The 18,114-nt window shown below is 39.2% G+C and overlaps 2 protein-coding genes across 2 annotated transcripts in view; one reads left to right on the forward strand and one right to left on the reverse strand.

Annotated features, from left to right (window-relative positions):
• Positions 1 to 10,653: 10,653 nt before the first annotated feature.
• The window catches only part of LOC115627489 (innexin shaking-B), a 94,596-nt gene continuing 87,135 nt past the window's right edge, over positions 10,654 to 18,114 (forward strand). The window contains exon 1 of the mRNA XM_030523174.1: positions 10,654 to 10,997. Within this exon, the coding sequence (XP_030379034.1) occupies positions 10,654 to 10,997 (344 nt within the window). The remainder of the gene's footprint in view (positions 10,998 to 18,114) is intronic.
• On the reverse strand, positions 12,827 to 16,656 carry LOC115627490 (glycerol-3-phosphate acyltransferase 3). Its single transcript, XM_030523175.1, has 2 exons — positions 16,534 to 16,656; positions 12,827 to 14,181 (listed from the first exon to the last, which is right to left on the reverse strand). Exon 2 carries the CDS (start codon positions 14,159 to 14,161, stop codon positions 12,935 to 12,937), a length of 1,227 nt encoding a protein of 408 aa, XP_030379035.1. The 5' UTR covers positions 14,162 to 14,181; positions 16,534 to 16,656; the 3' UTR covers positions 12,827 to 12,934.

Consider the following 18,114-nt stretch of genomic DNA (forward strand, 5'->3'; position numbering starts at 1 on the left):
CTTATAGATAAAACAAGTTCACAAGATGTTCGGAAGACAGATGGAAACTACTACTTGTCGATTCATCTTCGTATTCTGATCATATATGCCTGTCCGTTACATATGTACAAGTATAATGCGACTATTAGAACATTTTAAGCCCTTCCATCAGAATTCAATTCAATTTGGAACTAATGCGGCAATGTGTGGACTTCTGTGACCTAAATCTCAGCGCACGAATAACACAAAACTAGCAGAAATTTCTCGAGAAGAATGACAAGATTGAATCCAAGTTGTAAAAAATTAAAATTCGAAGCTTTGTAATTATATTAACTAATAATTTTCCATTATATTAAGGCATTTTTGTTTCACTAAAGGCACTGAAATGATAAAACATTTTTTATGGTTTTTTATTTAATCTAGCCTAGAGTTGCGTGAAGAAACAATTTAAAATAATTAATTTGTTTTCTAAAATTAAGTTTGAGTGCAGGCGTATATAAAAAATAGTATATTTTAGTTTTTGAAAATATTTGAGTAGCCCCTAAACAGGTGTCACCAAATTTTTAAACATGTTTTAGTGCGGATGTCAACTTCGTCGTCTGCGTTCATATTTTAAAGCAGATATATTGTATTTTTCGGAACTTACACAACCGATAATAATAGCTCGCGGTGTTTACTGAAAGTGGCAAAGCGAGCTGTGGCCCAACAAAAAGAAAAATATACGGTTATTTGAGCGTAACTTGGCTAAAATTGTGTCATGTTCCGAAACGAAGCCACACACACACACACACACAAACACACACACAGTCTTTATGGCCGAGCAGCTCATTGCGGCAGTGAGTCAGTCAGTCAGTTGGTCGCTCATTCGCTCACTCACTCACACACTCACTCACTCGAGGCAGAGGCGCGTGTCATATCTACAATCAGTTGCAGACACGGTGCGGGACTCAGAGCCCAGGGCCCGCATAAAATCGTTTTGGGTAGAGAGCCAAACAAAGGCAAAACAAGCGCAAAAAGAGAAAAATAACGCACACAAAATTACAAATTCGACAACAGGCATGGTTGACTGTTGTCCGAATGTTGTGAGGCATGCATGTACCCAATATTTTTAAAATTTCACATAGAATTCTTTGCTTTTCAAGAATTCTATATTTATCAGGAGTTTTTAATATTAGGGAACTTAAACAAAGCATATTTCTTCGTTGTTTTTTTAAAAGATGTAGCTTCATTTTTGCACCTATTGTCAATTTATTTGCTTAAAATCGGTTTTCAATTTTTGTTTGAGCACATTTTGAATTTATTCCGAATTTTCGCAAAAAAAGACGATATCAGTATCCGCTTTAAAAGGCGTTAAGTAACGATATGTTCTGCAAGATCAACAACCTAACTTATATTCCAAATTAGCATCCAAAAAGCGTTCAATGTACAGCAGCTGTTTCGTAAGTTAAGTCTTTAAGAAGCCCAATCCAAAGATGAGAATTGAACATGTATTGTAGTTATTGTTGATGTGTTTCTTGACTTTGAATCTGTATATCTGATGATATCCCAATAGCACCCCATGCGGTCTATTTAAAAAATCAACTGAAACTCCCTAACTCCCTATTGAAAAGGAGATAGTGTGCCTGATTGTCCTGTTATTAGTGGGCGTGCAAAGCAAATGCGTTCGAGCTACTTAAATGCAGCGCAGCAGCCTGACAGCAGAGTTGCTCTTACAGTTGCTATCTTGCTTTACTATAGTAAGTAGGTTTATAAAGATGTGTGTGTGTGTGTCTGTGTGCGCTTATATGACCCGGCCACAAGCAACGCGAGTGGCTGCGGCAGCACCATGCAGTGGTAGCAACAACAATGCTCGAAATTTTATGCCAGCAGCAAAAATAATGAAAGTATTTGCTTTGCTAAGCACAAAAATATGTCAAAGTAAATTTCACTTCATTTTTCCTTCTTTTTCTGCTCCTTCCTCCGTTTTCTTTCGCTGCTGCGCTGGAGCCGCCATTACGTTTTGTATCCTTTGGCTGTGCGTGCTCGGGAGGGAGTGTGGGGGCGTTTTGGTTGAGCAGCTCGCTTGGCGTTTGTCGTTGAAATGCGTTCCACGTAGCATGAAGCAGATCTTTTTTAATATTTATACGGTTGTTTCTGCTGTTGCTGTTGTTGTTGTTGATGTGTTTGTTGTTGTGGTTTCTCGTTGTCGTCGTGGTGTGCTCATTCTGGCCATCGCCATTGCTTACCCGCATGATGTTCGCAACAAAACTGCAACAAAACTCTCAACATGAACTTCACTTTACTTTAGTTAATGCCACATGCCGCCGTCAATGTGTTGTTGTTGTTGTTGTTGCTGCTGTTTCTGTTTCTGTTTTAGAACGCGTGATGGGCTCATGGGCGTGATGGGCTTGTGCTTCAACGGGCAAACGTTGTAATTAACTTTCTGCAAATGAAATGCACGTGAGCTTAATTTTCCGTTGCCAGGCGACGTCTGGGCATGGCAGCTGAAAACGCTCGTTAATATATTTATGGCTGCGCAGAAAAGTATGCAATGATTTATATTGTGGCGATATGCATATATACATACATACCGCTTACATACATACATCCAGAGCCTAACCCTCTCACGGCTAGTTGCTCAAGACTAGCCAACGAGATCCTCGAAACAAAGCCCCACATAAAAATTTTGTGCATCATGGGCTCAACAATAAATATAAGTAGTGAGGGGTAACTTTCTTAATGGTTCTAGATGGCCAATTGAAATCTAGATAAATGTAAATGTAAATTTAAAGGACGAGAAACTGTTGATGAAACTTGACATGCGGGCATCCATTTACGGATGTAGATGCCGAATTTTGTTTCAAAATTCTAAGAAATATTGGAGCTATGAAAATTCAAAATTAAGGAGTGACTTGGCGGAGGGAGGGGGAGGCCATCTGTGATGTCTCCAGATTTTATAGTTTCTGAGACCCAGGACAGACTGACGAACACACAGAGCTAAAGCGACATATTTCAATAAGCAAATAAATATCTCCCAAGATGTAAGATTATCGCTTTGAGATATCTCTCTGTAAAGGTTTCATTTTAAAAATTTAACTCATGACAGATTGTGTATAGAGATTAATACGAAAAAAACATCAGGATGTAATGGAACAACTTGTTATAATGTTTTTGTATGTTTCCTCCCATTTTGATATTGTAAATGAGATGCAAACAGAAACTATAGAAATAAATAATTATAGGGAAATAAAAACAGTCTGCGGATGCATTTATTTTTAAATAAAATACCTGAATGAATAAAAGGCAAATTTTAATAGAATCCGCCTTCATCTATTAAGAAGTAAATAAAATAAACTATTTCACTTAGATTTGTACATTTTTTTAAATTAAGACTAAAGAGATAAAGGAAATATGTAATTTTTAAACACGCGCGTGTTTGCTGTGTACGAGTTACATATCCGCATAAGCATATTTTCCACTGCAATTAACTTTTCAAACTTTCCCACCATCCAGTAAAACAAACGACGTCAGCATGCCTTTTGCAGGTAGATTTTGTAAACAAAAATATGGGAGAGAAACCACAAAAACGAAGCAAACACATGGCTTCTGTAGCTGGACAAATTAATGAAAACTCTTTAATTTGCATAAAAAATTAAAAAACTCATCAGTTGGAAATGCCACTAGCAAAAAAACTGATTATCGGGCTAAGAATTTTCACATACAGCTACAAATTGTAGTTTACGAGGATAAAACAAAAGCCATTTTCTTTTCTAGGAAGGGCAAAAGTATTTACATTCCGGGTTGCCATATAAGCCTCTACTTTGTTGATGTGAAGCGTCAGATATCTAGGTGTTAATTTGCATACTCTACCCTATTTATTAAGAGGAACTCAGGCCTCAGCTTGGATGAGCAAAATGAATCTTTTTATAACCATTTTCCCAGCAGTTATGCTTTATGGAGGTCCAGTCTGGTTTGATTTGGCCAAATATCCCGTTTATAAACTGCAAGTTACCCAAAACCAAATTTTAAAAATGATTTTTAAGCTACCCTGGCAATACTCTACTACAGATCTTCATCATGTACTGAAATGGTAGCCGATTATCCAATTCGCTTAGCTCTTATTTTTTGAACAGATGTACTTGTTCTACTTGTACATGTTCACATATAAGAAGCATTGCTTCAAATTCTAATTCTTAAGCGCTAGTATAGGTTTAAGGTACTTGTAAGTAAATTACTAATGGGTTTTTGATAGAATTTTTCCCCCGCTTTTTTATATTTATTATATAGTATATTAGAAATTGTCCGATGACTCAAGCAATGTAAAAACATACGTACTTTATATCTAATTAAGTACAAAAGCAGGACCTTTATTACTCGTAATTGCTTAATAACAATAGAAACACACAAATTTATGAGCGAACATTTTGTGAATAATGGAAAAAAACAAAGCTTGCAACACGACATGTATTTAAGGCGAGAATTTTGAGAATGTTGCGTGCTTAGCGTGACTTCACAAAGCACGCCTAATTGATATTTTAATTTGAACATCAGTCATACTTTAAAAAAACGTTAGATGCATATCCGATGCGGCATGAAATAAATGTTTGCATGCTGATTTATATATTGCTCAGTTGAATGAGTTGACAGAATATTATAGTGTATGTAGCTTTCAGTTATACTTTCAAATAGAATAAACTTTCTCTTTTGTTCTGTCCCTTGCCCTGAATATCAGATTTTCGTACACATACTATATATATAAATGGTTTGCGATACGTCGCAAGGAAATTAGCTACTGCAGAGTTCCTACATAGCTCTTTTGGAAACGAGCTCATGGCGAGGATTAAGGACCAGGTAATGTCCTAATTCAGATTTATAATCTGGCATACACCATTGCCGATACAATATTGCCGATATACAAATAAACTTGATTAGTAAATTAAAAAAAAAAAGCTATGCAAATTAAAATCAAATAAACGATTGGTTTCACTGTCATGTGGAAGAAATTTACTAAAATCCAACCTGTTGCTGAAAAAATTCGTTTCTTCAAGTTCATGGACATAGGAAATAATGCTGTAAATAAACATTTGAGTCTTTCGATAGCAAATAGCAATACTTTGAATTACTAAATGGATTTTCTTCATAGAGCCTTTTTTAGTTCAAGGTTATGGCGATAACTTGGGGCGTGTTGGCTTAAATGTTCTATTCTCCGTTTAAAGGGCATCGCAGAGCGTGTTTTAAATTTGAAACGCCTGTAGGTGCTCTTTTTTTATTGTACTGCCAACAAACTCTAAAAGAATATTCACGCGAGCCCAGAGGCATGTCCTCCCTACTTACATACTTACCCCTCTTCCGACCCCCATTTGCAGAGTACAAACAGCTTACAGTTATATGATATATTACGATTATCGCTGATATTGCTTATTTCCAAATCCGTGCATGTGCGTGAGGTGGGGGTGGTGGTGTGGTAGTGTGGGTATGAGTTTATGTGTGTACGGTCTCTTGTGTACCCCCCACCGCCGCCCCCCTTTGCTTGTTGTGGTTTGATGGGTAAACAAGCAAATCCATCAATCACGTGCACGTTCGCAGCCAAGCCAAGAAGAGCGCCCTTTTTACCAGCTCCCCCCCCCCCCCCCCCCCAAAAAAAAAAGGGAAAGGAAGAGGGAATGGGAGAGGGAAAGGGGAAAGCATCAAGCTACAACACCAAACACAAAACACAAAAGTGACAATGAAGCAAAGCGAGCTAAGCGAGCTCTGCGAATTCGATATGCATGCGTCGTGCACACGCCTTTCACGCAAAAGAAATGAAATTTCAGCTGGGCAGGGCAGGGAGGGGGCAGTCGACAGGCAGTTGAGGAAACGAGCCGCTTTGCGGTACAGTAGAATGAAATTCAAAGCAATCTGAAACTCAAATTCTGTAGAATACTAAAAGGAAACGTGTTTTTAATTTACTTCTTTAAAATTAAAAAAAAAAAAAAATGTTGAGCTTCCTTACACATAATTTACAATACAATTTATTAAAAAATTAAAGTGATTAAAGAATAATAATAATAATAATAATAATAAGGATTTTAAGGATTCTCTATTATGGACATCTTTTTGAGTACAGAAATATATATTTTGTAATCTCTATACTAGCGTTGCAAGTCATTAAATATTCAAATCGATATCAATATGCCTTAACAATTTTTATCTGTTCTATTTCATTTTAACTAAATATTTTATAATTAAGATTTTTTATATATATTTTATAGTATACTAGTTTTATTCGTGTTATTACTAGTATATGTATATGTGTTGCCAACTGAATGTAAATGTATTAATATAGTACTTTTAAGGTTACTTTCATTTAGTTCTTCTCTTGCGAGATTATGATTATTTTTAAGTTGTGGTTACTGCATAACGTTCTACAGACGAACAGCGAATATGAAGAAGGGCCTTTCTCGCGAAATCCTTCTAAATATTAGAATTTGCATTATTTATTTATTCGACTGGTCTATGTAATCGTCAAAGTACAATTTAAACTCATTTTGGCCAAATTAGAGCATCTACTAAACAGGTATAACGCCCGCCTTAACACTTTTTGCTGGTGCTTTTTATTTAGAGGATTGCCGTCCATTATCACTTCATATGTGTATATATTTCTTAGGGATGGGTGGTTGGGTGGAAAGGCAAATACAAATCTGAAACTGGGAACGAAGAATGAAAGAAGGAATGCTTATCACAAATTACAAAACCCCAATCAACCCTGATGTTTCATTCTATATAAATAAAACAACATTCTAGTTTAGTTCAACTAATTCTGAGCTTTGGACCACTGTGCATAGCTATCCTTTCTTGTGCAAAAAAAGAGCTGGGCTAGACGCTGGTGCTGGAGATGGCGTCAACTTACCATCCTTGTTGCGCTTTAACAGCTGCCACCGCAGAAATTCTGGCTATAATCGTAAAATTTGTTGTTGTTTTCTTTTTTAATTTTTCATGGCGTCCTCGTCGTGTGGAGCTCATCATGGCTCACCACGGCTGCGCCTGCCACTGGGAAATATGATAATAATTGATGTCCTGTCGTGTTTAAGTTGCCCAAGAAATTGAAAAAAGATTTCGGCTGTGGGCGCATAATGAATCACACTTACGCTATATCTGTATATGTACTATATGTACATACAAGTATATCATTGCTTTCCTAAAAATACATACATACAATATATGTACGTATGTAGATACATGTCTACTCGTATACTAATGCATATTCCCTTTGTCATTCGTTTCTTTTCTTTCGTCTATTTGCAGAGCACAGAGGCCAACAAAACGCACACAGCGGGAATTCAGAGTGGTAGGGCGAGAAGGAGAAGAGAAGTTGAAGAACAACAATAGCTCTGACGGCTGCGGCCGAGCGACGCTTTTGGTCTGTGCGCATTGCAATTTTTTTTTGTTTTTTGTGCATGTGTGTGAAAAGTGAGTGCAAATAAAAAGGAGGAGGAGGAGGAAGAGGAAGAGAAGGAGCGTGGCTGCCATCGACGACGCCTAGAGCAAGACTTTTGGTAAACATGGATTGGACTCGGTGGCAAGAACCCAGAGCTGGGAGCAATTGCAAGCAGGCGCCAAATAAGATGCGACTGCCCATTTGATTCCTTCAGCGTTTCATAGTAGGTTCAGTTGTTTGATCGTTCAGAATCGTATACACGTCACTCACTTAATCAGTAAATCAATCAATCAGTCAGTCAGTCTCAGTCAGTCAGTCAGTCAGTCAGTCGGTCAGTCAGTAATTCAGCTAGTCAGCTAGTCAGCTAGTCAAGCAGTCAAACGGTTGTCCAGTCTTCAAGCCGTTTCACCAACTTCATCATAATCGCAAATCGTAGCCCAGATATGCACATAACTGTAAATAAAATGCAGCTCATAAATAGCCAATAGGGCGTCGACGCCGTCGACGAGGCCGGGAGAAGAAGGAAGTAATAATAACAACAACAACAACAGCAATAACAACGCAAAACAACGTCACGTGCAGTGTTAACAAAAGAATAAAACAAATTGAAAACATTGAATTGAAGCAAAGCTTGCAAACACGAAAGTTTATTAAATCAAATCAAATAATATAAAACAAAAAAGAAAGAAGAGAATTGAATTGAAAAGAAAAACAAAGCAGCAATAGTAGCTGCCAGGCGAGTCGCCGCATTCGACAGCAGCGCATGCTGCTGGGGTTTGTTGGTGCTGCGGAAACGTCAGCTGCAGCTACAAATAGCCAGCAACAACAGCAGCAGCAGCAACAACAGCCACCGCAGCGATAAAGGCAAAGGCAGCAGCAACAACTACAACAACAACAGCAACAGCAGCAACAACACCAACGAAACGTTTTCAACGCATCAACACTGCCAATGCCATTGCCATAATCAACGCCATCATCGCTCTCTTAGATTCGACACAAGTGAGTTAGTTACAAACATACAAGTTGTTCGCATAAGTACCTATTATTCATATTCTATATCCCTATATCCCTACAAGTATATGTACTACACACACGCATACATACTTGTATTTCTTAAATATGTACCTAATCCGATTATATTGAACTCTTACTCTGTGTATACATATATTAACGTACATTCTTATGATATAATAGCTGCATACTACATGAGTACATACTATATAGTATATTCTAGTAGTATCTCGACAACATTAAAAACATTACGAAAATGTAGACACATTACCGATGATGCACATCAACGCGCCGCATAAATGGTATTTCTCTCTCGAGCAGTACAGATAGGGTCTTTCAATCCAAACAAATGGTTCAATTACACTTAAAATACTTTCTTTCTAATGCAAGAACAAAGTAACATCTGAAAGATATGGGAGTGTTAAGGACTAATAATAGCAAACGATCAAGCTTTTCAATCATTAAAACAAGTATACGCACATAGATGAGTTATGGGTGAGTCCAGAAACATTCTAACAAAAGTTTGAAGTGCACATCATAGTCCCATTTAGATGTCAATTTTAGTTTGTAGCAACAACCATCGGTCAGCTGCCTTGACTGCCCTGAATTTGTGCGGCGAGAGTCTAACAAACTAAACAAGGAACAAGGCAGCACAGAACAGTCTAATGAAATTTGATATCATACTCTAATTATATATTTCATTTGAAGAGCAATTACCGTAGAATACATTTACTCCCAAATAATTATAGATTGAATCATCGAGAAGCACTAGTGCTAACGGGACTGAGAGTTGTTCAAATATATACGGAGTAATATTTTAAAGTCCCAAATCCCTACGTTTTTATCCAAGAAAATCTATTTTTGAGAATGAGAAGAAGTTGTGGATATGATTGCTTTAAAGTGAAAATAATAATATTACTTGTAGATTGAAATCATTGAGAAACATTAGCTCTACAGGGCTGAGAATGGTTCGAACATAAAATAATTAATATTTTTAAGTATTTATTCAACAAAATCCATTATTAAGAATATAAAAAATTAAAATTATTGATATGAAGTGAACCGAAGAAGACATTTATTTACAAATAATTATAGATTGAAATGATTGAAAGACATTAGCGCTACAGGGCTGAGAAGGGTTCAAACATATACTGATTAATATTTCAAAATTTTTATCCAACAAAATCCATGATTAAGAATGAGATGAAGTTAATATTACCGAAGAAGACTTTTATTTACAAACATATACTGATTAATATTTCAAAGTCCCAAATGACTAAGTTTTTATCCAAAAAAATCCATAATTAAGAATGAGATGAAGTTAATAGAACTTACAAGAAGAAGACTTTTATTTAAAAATAATTATGGATTGAAATTATTGAGAGACATTGGCACTAATAGGGCTGAGAGTGGGTCCAGTTAATAGATAGCTTCTTTCAGTCAAAGCATTCATGCGGGCTAAGGTCACTAAACATAAACACCTCCACTTAGTGTGCATTCGCTTAGTGATTAGCAGCACTCTGTTTTTGTCAACTGAACCCTTCGAGTTGAGCTGGAGTTCGTGTCTTAATCTTAAGCCCCAATCTATGCAAAGCAGTACAGTCACCAGTGACCAGTGACCAGAGACCGGCGGCGAGCGATCAAAAAACTACGACAACCAATTTGTACAAACATTTGCGCAAACAAAACGCGACTTGCGCCTTTAAGAAACTAAACATAAATCCCGAAAACCTGTAACTACCAACTACCAACTACCAGCTACCAACTACCAACTTACCACTTACCATTAAGCCGTGACCGTAACGCTCGCGTGACCCGCGAGTTTTGCACCATAAACACCGTAATTGGTCATAAGGTGTACGGTTGGACGAGGGGAAGTAGACGAGGTGGGTCCTGCCCAATCACAAAACGTTTCAACAGTGGGTGGCTGGGGACCCGCGTGACCAAATCCAAGGCCCGAGTCGGTGCCGGTGCGTGAATGAGTGAGAGCTATAGTGTGCGTGTATGTGCGAGTGTGTGTGCATGTGTGCGTCAATTGGGCGTCCGGCGGTCTAAAACAATTAGCGCCAAGCGGCAAGCGTTAAGAGACACGCAACGCAAAGCACAAACGTGTGAAATTGTTTGTCAAGCAGACGCGGACACGCAGACAGCTACGCCCATACGCCTGATACGCCCGATACACCCGATACGGCCGGTACGTACCTGCTCCCCCAAGACGGCTCCGCAATCCCAATGCCCGCTTTAAGTGGGCCCAACTAAATGTCTAGATGTATAAGCCGGAACCCTTAACGCGGCGCGGTAGCTTAAGATCTCTGCGCAGCGCTCCGCTGCTCAGCACTGTGCTAGAGAGCACGCTTTCGCTGACACGCATCCATCCGATCGCCTCCTTGGAGCTTCCGGGCCTTGACTATGCGGTGCACTCACAATCGGCTATCGGGACACATCACCGTGAATTAGGGACATCGTTGCGAAGCGGTATTGCTGCCATCACCGCGGCCAGTGCCAGCTGTGCCGGTGGTGCTATCTCGCAGTCACAGAGCGCTCTTCTGGGTCGGTACGGTCCGAACGCCTCCATACGACTCAACGAACGAAAGATAGTCCAGCCGAAACGGTAGGTATAGCACAGAAAATCACCAGGCACGGATCATATCATAACCATTATAGATGGGTTAGTAGCCCTCTTGCCACATTTGCCTACTTGGTATCCAAAGAGGTAAAAGAGTTTGCTTTCTTCGACTCCGACTCCATAAAGTATAATAATATGACAAGATGAGTCTACATATATGTATTCCCATCGGTCCGTTCGTCCTCCATAAACGGATAGATCTCGAAAAGTATGAGGAATGGAATAACCAAACTTGATATGCAGGACCTTCTAGGCTCAAAACGAGACAAATCGTCCGGTATCAGTGACATTTTCATAACTCTTACAACCATTTGCAATATGTTCACAAAAACAACCACAACTGCTGGCAGAGCATGGGCATAGACTGGCTATAGCTTGCTTTAGTTGAAGTTGTCAAAATTGAACTTCAAAACTTCAAAAATGACGGGAGTTATGAACAATTTGCTAAGAGTATCCTTTTCGGAACTTAAGAGAATTGGAATATCAAAGAAGCTCTTATTTTTCCATAGTGTTATTTTGTAAAATATTTGTCCAAATCGTTACAGAATTTTCGAGTGAGGACTTCGCCCATCATTGTTTTTAAGAAATTCTTCCGAATTGATAAACACTAGGGTTGTTAATTAAGTATATTATAAAGCATCGATGTTTCACACAATCGATCTGTCCTCAAGTGCCATCGATTGTTCTTCGATAAATCGCGGTAAAACATCGATTTATTTATTTTTATGTATTATTTATACTTAGTTTTAACACTTGAGTCTTCAACAAGATTCAGTTTGCTTTTAAATTCCTTTTAAAATTAATGTTTCGATGTTTTTGCCTAAACATCGATGATTATGGATAGGAACAAATCGAGTACTCATAAATAATAAACGCCTAAGAATCAGGGCGTTAAATGGAAATATGTATTAAAAGTTTCTATACCCACTAATCCTGTTCTGAAATAATTAAATGAGTTCCTCGCCCCACTTTTATAACTTTCCACGCATTCGTAGTCGTAGATTTTCTGGGAACTCGAAATGATGCCCGAAGAATAAATATATTCGAGGTTATTAGATTCGTTTGCTTGTTGATGAAATGAATGCATTGTGAAATGTTATATTGTAATTAATAATTAATTAACACACAACAGTTCCTTTAATCTAATTAGATTAATGCTTACTGTTTAATATTTCGCGACAACTCATCGTCTACAAATGTAAATAAGGTGTTCACTCTGTCCGTCGCGCTGTCTGTTTGAATCACTAATCCTGCTTTGCACCGAAACTGCTTTCTAACGAAACTATATAGAAATAAAATTCTTTGTGCAGATTAAGTTTGGTTACACAATATCCTCAAAGAAACTACTGATAATATTGTCGTATCTGAATGGTTTGTGGGTCGCATATGGTAACCCAAATGACAAATTGTAGAGGGGGGAAAAAGGGTCACACGTAAGCCCAATGGACATGGGAATACCCTACAATTTATCTAAAATGCCTTATTTGGCTTAATTGGTTTAATTGAGCGCATTCGATCAGTTCGTTATTTCATCTAGCAATTATAGATTTCAACTTCAGGCAAATCTAAAAACACTAAACAAGATGTAATAATTCGGGAAGATACTAGCAGGTGAGCAAAAACTAGTAGTTTTTTTAAGTTTTTTAAGTTAAGCAACTTTGTCAGACATCGGAAAAGCCTTACAATTATATTTAAAGTACTTGACAATAATACTTTCCTGATCAAAGATATTTAAGCTTGTAGGCTTTCTCTGTTTAGAATCCATTTAATCATGAATCTCATACTTTCTCTAACATTGATGATGAAACGGCGGCTTAGTTTTACAAATGCCCTTTTAATACTCTTAATAACACTACAAAATATGGAAATATTGAACCAATTTTGTTAGCCGCTGCAGCTAACGCCTCCTCCAGTCTCCCATTTCACTGCCAGTCGCGTTTCGGACTCCATCGCTTCAGGTTGCCATCCCAGGGCAAGTCCTCAATGCCCGCTTGAGCAGCAATCTCGGCCTTGACGCGGCTCGCAAATTCAATGGGCGTTTCTCTAGGTCGTCGTAGCAGGGCTGGCATATACCATATATCACATAATATGGACCACGAAGAGATCACCATGAGCATGTACCGTAGCATTGAATACCTGCTGCTATCCCAGAAGGTTTCCCCGAATCTTCGATCATAGCGCACAGCCATGGGATAGATGATATTACTTACAGCAAAGCTTCCCTTTTTGAACTGCATCACGGCCGTGTTGTTGATGCACGTGCCCTCTGGGAAAAGAAGGATTGGTGGGGTGCCACGCCTTGCCACATGCAGCCTCAAGACAATGCCTAAGGCCTCGCGCTCGACAAGAGCTCGTCGCTCGAACCACATGTGTGGGGAGACACGCGTCAGAGCTCTTTGAACAAGTCCAAGTATTCCGCCATGGCGCTGCCCGGTCAGCGAGTAGTTTACGTCGCACATAAGCACAAGGACGTCCAAAGGACTCGTATGGTTGCACACACATATGCCCATGGACGGTCGATACTGGGTGTTATGGAATCTGCTAACTATCGATATGGAGCACGCCATCAATCGAAAACATTGACGTAGCACCAACTTTACGAGTCGTCTTTTGCACTCAGAGCTCGGCAACTGACCCAGCACAGCCGTACAAAAGGTCATGATGATCAGAGCGGCCGCACAGGACACTACGCGTAAAGGCAGCAGAAGACTGTAGCGCAATAATAGGCCACAGATCCAGAGCAGACGCAATCGCTTGTTGAGAAAACGTCGCTTGTGGCTAAGAGTGCGCGTCAGCAAATTCCAAGCGTCGCCGGATTGATGGGCAGCAGCAAAACGAGGCGTCACCTCATCCTCCAACACGACGCACAGACCGGCGGACAGTACGTCACAGCACTGCTCCATGTGAACATTCAGCTTGTCTTTAACGGCATAGAGATTCTGTGGCGGCACCTCCGGCAGTATCGTGGAGTGAACTCTCGCCGCCTCCCGTTCCTGGCGCTCCAGTTGCAGCCGGTTCTGTTGCAGCTGCGCATTGGCATAGCCGAAAATGGACTCGAGCAGAGCAAAGTAGTAGTGCTGCAGACTGGCCAGGCAGCTCAGTAGAACAACACTGCCCATCAGTACCAAGGCGCCCAAGCAAACCCACATGACGCTGCCACCGCTCTGTGCTGTGGATTAGACCGGTTAATAAATTGAAAAGATCAATTTCTCAAAGCCAAAGGTGTTGTGTGTAGGGTGGGGTATAATTACTGTCTTTTGAAAGGCCTGTAAATGAGTGTGATCAAAATAAAAAGCTTCGATGTTATGATGGATCCAAACCATTCTATACTAGGAGAGGAGGAAACAAGCTAAGCAGTTATCTTCACTCTTCATTACTTTCCTTTAGTACAATTTCTCTACTTCGAAAGCGCGTGTTAATTCTCCACTACTACCCCAAGTGCAAAGTGCATGAGAAAGCTTTCTTTTGAAAGACCTGTAAAAAAGTGTGATCCAAATGAAAACCTTTATACTAGAAGAGGAGGCAACAATCTAAGCTGTTATCTTCGTTTTCCATTACTATGCTTTAGTGCAAATATTGTATGCACTCAGGATCTTTGTCTTCAGGTGCGAGTGTCGTTGAACTGATAGAAAAAAATGTAAAAGTTGTTGCTTGGACAGCTACCAATCAAAGCCTTTTCTTTTGCAAAAATGCAAGCCCATTTGATACTCTCGTAGTCCCAATGGCTTTGCGCTGCCAATACGCACAAAAGTAGGCAATCATTTATCTGTTCCAAAAGTTTGTCTCGCCTTAAGAAATTTGTGATTCAATTAAAGCTCTAATCCAATTTGGAGCAAGCAAACGCCTTTGCTAAAATGTGACGCGGCGGTGACTTTTGAATTATTTTACAAGCGGCAGCGTTGAAGCGAAACCGAAGATGAAGTTGACGAAGAAGAAGATGAACAAGGCGAAGGGAAGCCGCAATGGAAAAAAATTAAATAAAAGAAGCGGCAAAAAGAAGGGCGACCACAAAACTTTGCCGTCTTTCTTGTTTTTGAGCTTGTCGGCTGTGGCAGAGCGACTTTGGTCCTTATTCCATTTATTTTTTCATATGGCAATAATTCAATTATGCACAACAAGCATCGTCGGCGACCCAAAAGCGACTGCCTCCCCCCGTTGCCCGCTTTTGGCCTGCAAGTTGAAACCCGAAATCACTTAAAAACCACAAAAACTTCTGGCTTTGCTAATTCGTTAATTAAATGGGCCTCCCTCTTTCTTTCTCTCTATCTCTCTCTCTCTCTCTCTCTCTCTTGGTCTGACAGCTTGTAAACAGCAATTCAACTTTACGGACTGTGCAAGGATAAGTCTCGCTCACCCTCACCCCCACCACCACCCTCAGTCTTCCCATTCCCAACAGCCAATACTGCCAATCTGCTCATTGATGACTTTGGAAACGCTTAGAAGTCAAAGCTTACTTAAAATGTTTCTTGCTTATCGCATGGCAGACAGCGCCGGCAAATGACATCAACGTTCGCGATGACGACAACTCATTTAGGTGTTTCCCAGTCGAGCATGTCGAGTAGATGGAAGATGGAGAGCGAAAACGATACCGAAACCGAAAACGAGCCGACGAGTTGTTCCACCTGCCTCCAGCCAACTGACCCCCCGCCACCAAAATAACGCAGGCCCTTAATTAGCATAGAATGTGTTTTAAAAAGCCACTTCTGCTAAACTTTCAAAACACCTACAGACGCTTTACTGACTCTGACTCGTCCTCCTCCTCCTCCTCCTCCACCCCTCGCAATTTCTATAGTACAGGCAGACACTCTACATGAACTTAGAAGCCTGCGGCTGCGATTGCGGTCTACGCAGCATTCCATGCCTGGGTACTGGGTTCCAATGGTGACTCACCAGACACGCTGCCCTGCAGGAGAGGCCAACAGAGAAGAGGAAGCTGCGCAGGTAGCGCACATCAGAGTCCTTGGAGCTGAGTTCATTCGAGTCTTTTGGGCTGTCAACGCTTTTGGGGGCGGCAGCACGTGACGCTTAAGTGTTGGGATAAGCATTTCCGCTGTTCTGACTACCACGAAAAACGCGCCCATACACACACACACACACACACACACAAAACACATACACACACACATTAAAGGAGAAAGGGAGATAGACGCTGACGCTACGACAACAAAATGAGGAAGCACAAAATGAAACTGTACCGACCTCCTCACACATCCCCTCCAGCCATCCAACCATCCAGCCATCCAGCAGCCATTCAAAAGTAATTTAGCGTTTAAAAAACATTTTTCTGCCTGAATTTTTGCACAAAATATAAAAAAGAAAATGGGAAAAAGTTGCGCGTAATGCACGGCCGACGTCTCAGCTCAGCTCAGCTCGTCTCATCTCTTCTCGTCCCTTCTCGTCTCAGCTGCCCACCTTTGTCTGTTCCCCATTGTAAATAATGTATGTATTTATATATATATATATGTATGTATCTACATGACCGTGTGTGTGTGAGTGGAAAATGCATAGCGCTTATACTCACCTGTATAGTGTGGTATGTAAGAACGTGATTGCGTGCGTCTGGCGTCTGTCTGTATGTCTGTCCGTCTGTTTTTAGTGTATATATATATACAGACGCACAAACTTTTCAAAATATGCCTCTTGTGTTTGATTTTGACGTTTAAAACTGGGGCTGAGGGTGGTGGGAGAGAATAATAACAGAGGCAAAATGGGGTTACAACGTTCAAAGAATTCATTCCTACCATCTCCAAGGTACACTTGTTCCTGCACTTGAAGCTAAAACCAATATAGCCGAAATGTACATATACATATCTAAATCAGTCATCTATAATATACGACAAGTGGGGAAAAGCAGTTGATCTTCATAGCTAGTTTGTTGAACTCTTGCAATTAATTTGCTTAAATTTCTGGTGTCAAAATCATTTATTATTTACTATATATTATTGATTTAGCTTATTATAATAGCTAACAATTGAATGCTGTCCATATAATGGCTATTTTATGAGACGGCTATAAAGATATTCAAATTTTTTTAAGTTGAAAATTGTTTCTCATATTTGTTTTTTCAAATGATATTCTGCAGAAAAGAGAATTAATTTATTGATTAAGTTTATTCACAATTGTTGTCCATAGAAAGCATTAGTATGAGAAGGCTATGCACATTTGAAAGATATTCAAATATAAAAATAATAAAATAAATAAAAAATATAAATTATTTTAAGTTTTCTATCATATATGTTTTCTAAAATGTATTTCTGCAATAAAAAAAAATTATTTATTGATTAGTTAATTCCTTCCTATAAAGGATATTTTTTGAGAAGACTATGCATATTACTAGGGGAAAAAATATTTGAATCTTTTCTTTTCAGAGGCTACGCAAAATATTTTATTCCTTTCTATAATAATTATGCTGTTATTATTACAATAGCTTTCATTATCATAAAAAAAAACAATGACCTTAAAAGCTAAACAATAGAGATGTCTGTTGGGGTGGTATTACAAGGATATTCAAAATTGCATATTTTGAATATTTGATCATATTTGTTGATATTGCATCAGACTAGTACGCTCTTTCAAAATGAGTAAACAATTTTTGTAATGAAAAATAGCAAATTTATCTTATAGAACACATTGAAGGAGAAGAACTCCCGTTTGAGCTCGTGTCCTTTAAAAAAATGAAAGAAATTTTGAATGAAATCCGGATGAGAAGCAGGGGTATGTGAAAAGGAGGACTAGATACACTTAAATTTTTACCGGAGGCATTATTTGATTTAAGAAGAACCCTCAGTTTGTTTACTTAACAGTTAATTACACAGAAAAAGTGTTGGCAAGTTGTTGACACAATCCCGCACAGCCCGCCTAAGTCAACGAAAATCCTTTTGACACTCGATGTTTTAGCCATAATTGGTTTATGCCATTTGTCGCCCATGCCGGCTTCCCTTCGCCCTACGATGATTTCTGTTTGCACAGCAGTCGAGTGGCTGCCTAAACATCGACGGGATTTTTCTCACAACAGCCAGCGACATAATAAGCGTAACAAACAAGAAATATACATAATTCCTTGTGCTGTGCTGTTTGGTCCAGAATTCTAATTAGGCCGCAG

Source organism: Scaptodrosophila lebanonensis, unplaced genomic scaffold, assembly GCF_003285725.1.
Source record: "Scaptodrosophila lebanonensis strain 11010-0011.00,11010-0021.00 unplaced genomic scaffold, SlebRS2 tig00000096-arrow-pilon, whole genome shotgun sequence".
In the NCBI taxonomy this organism is placed as follows: domain Eukaryota; kingdom Metazoa; phylum Arthropoda; class Insecta; order Diptera; family Drosophilidae; genus Scaptodrosophila; species Scaptodrosophila lebanonensis.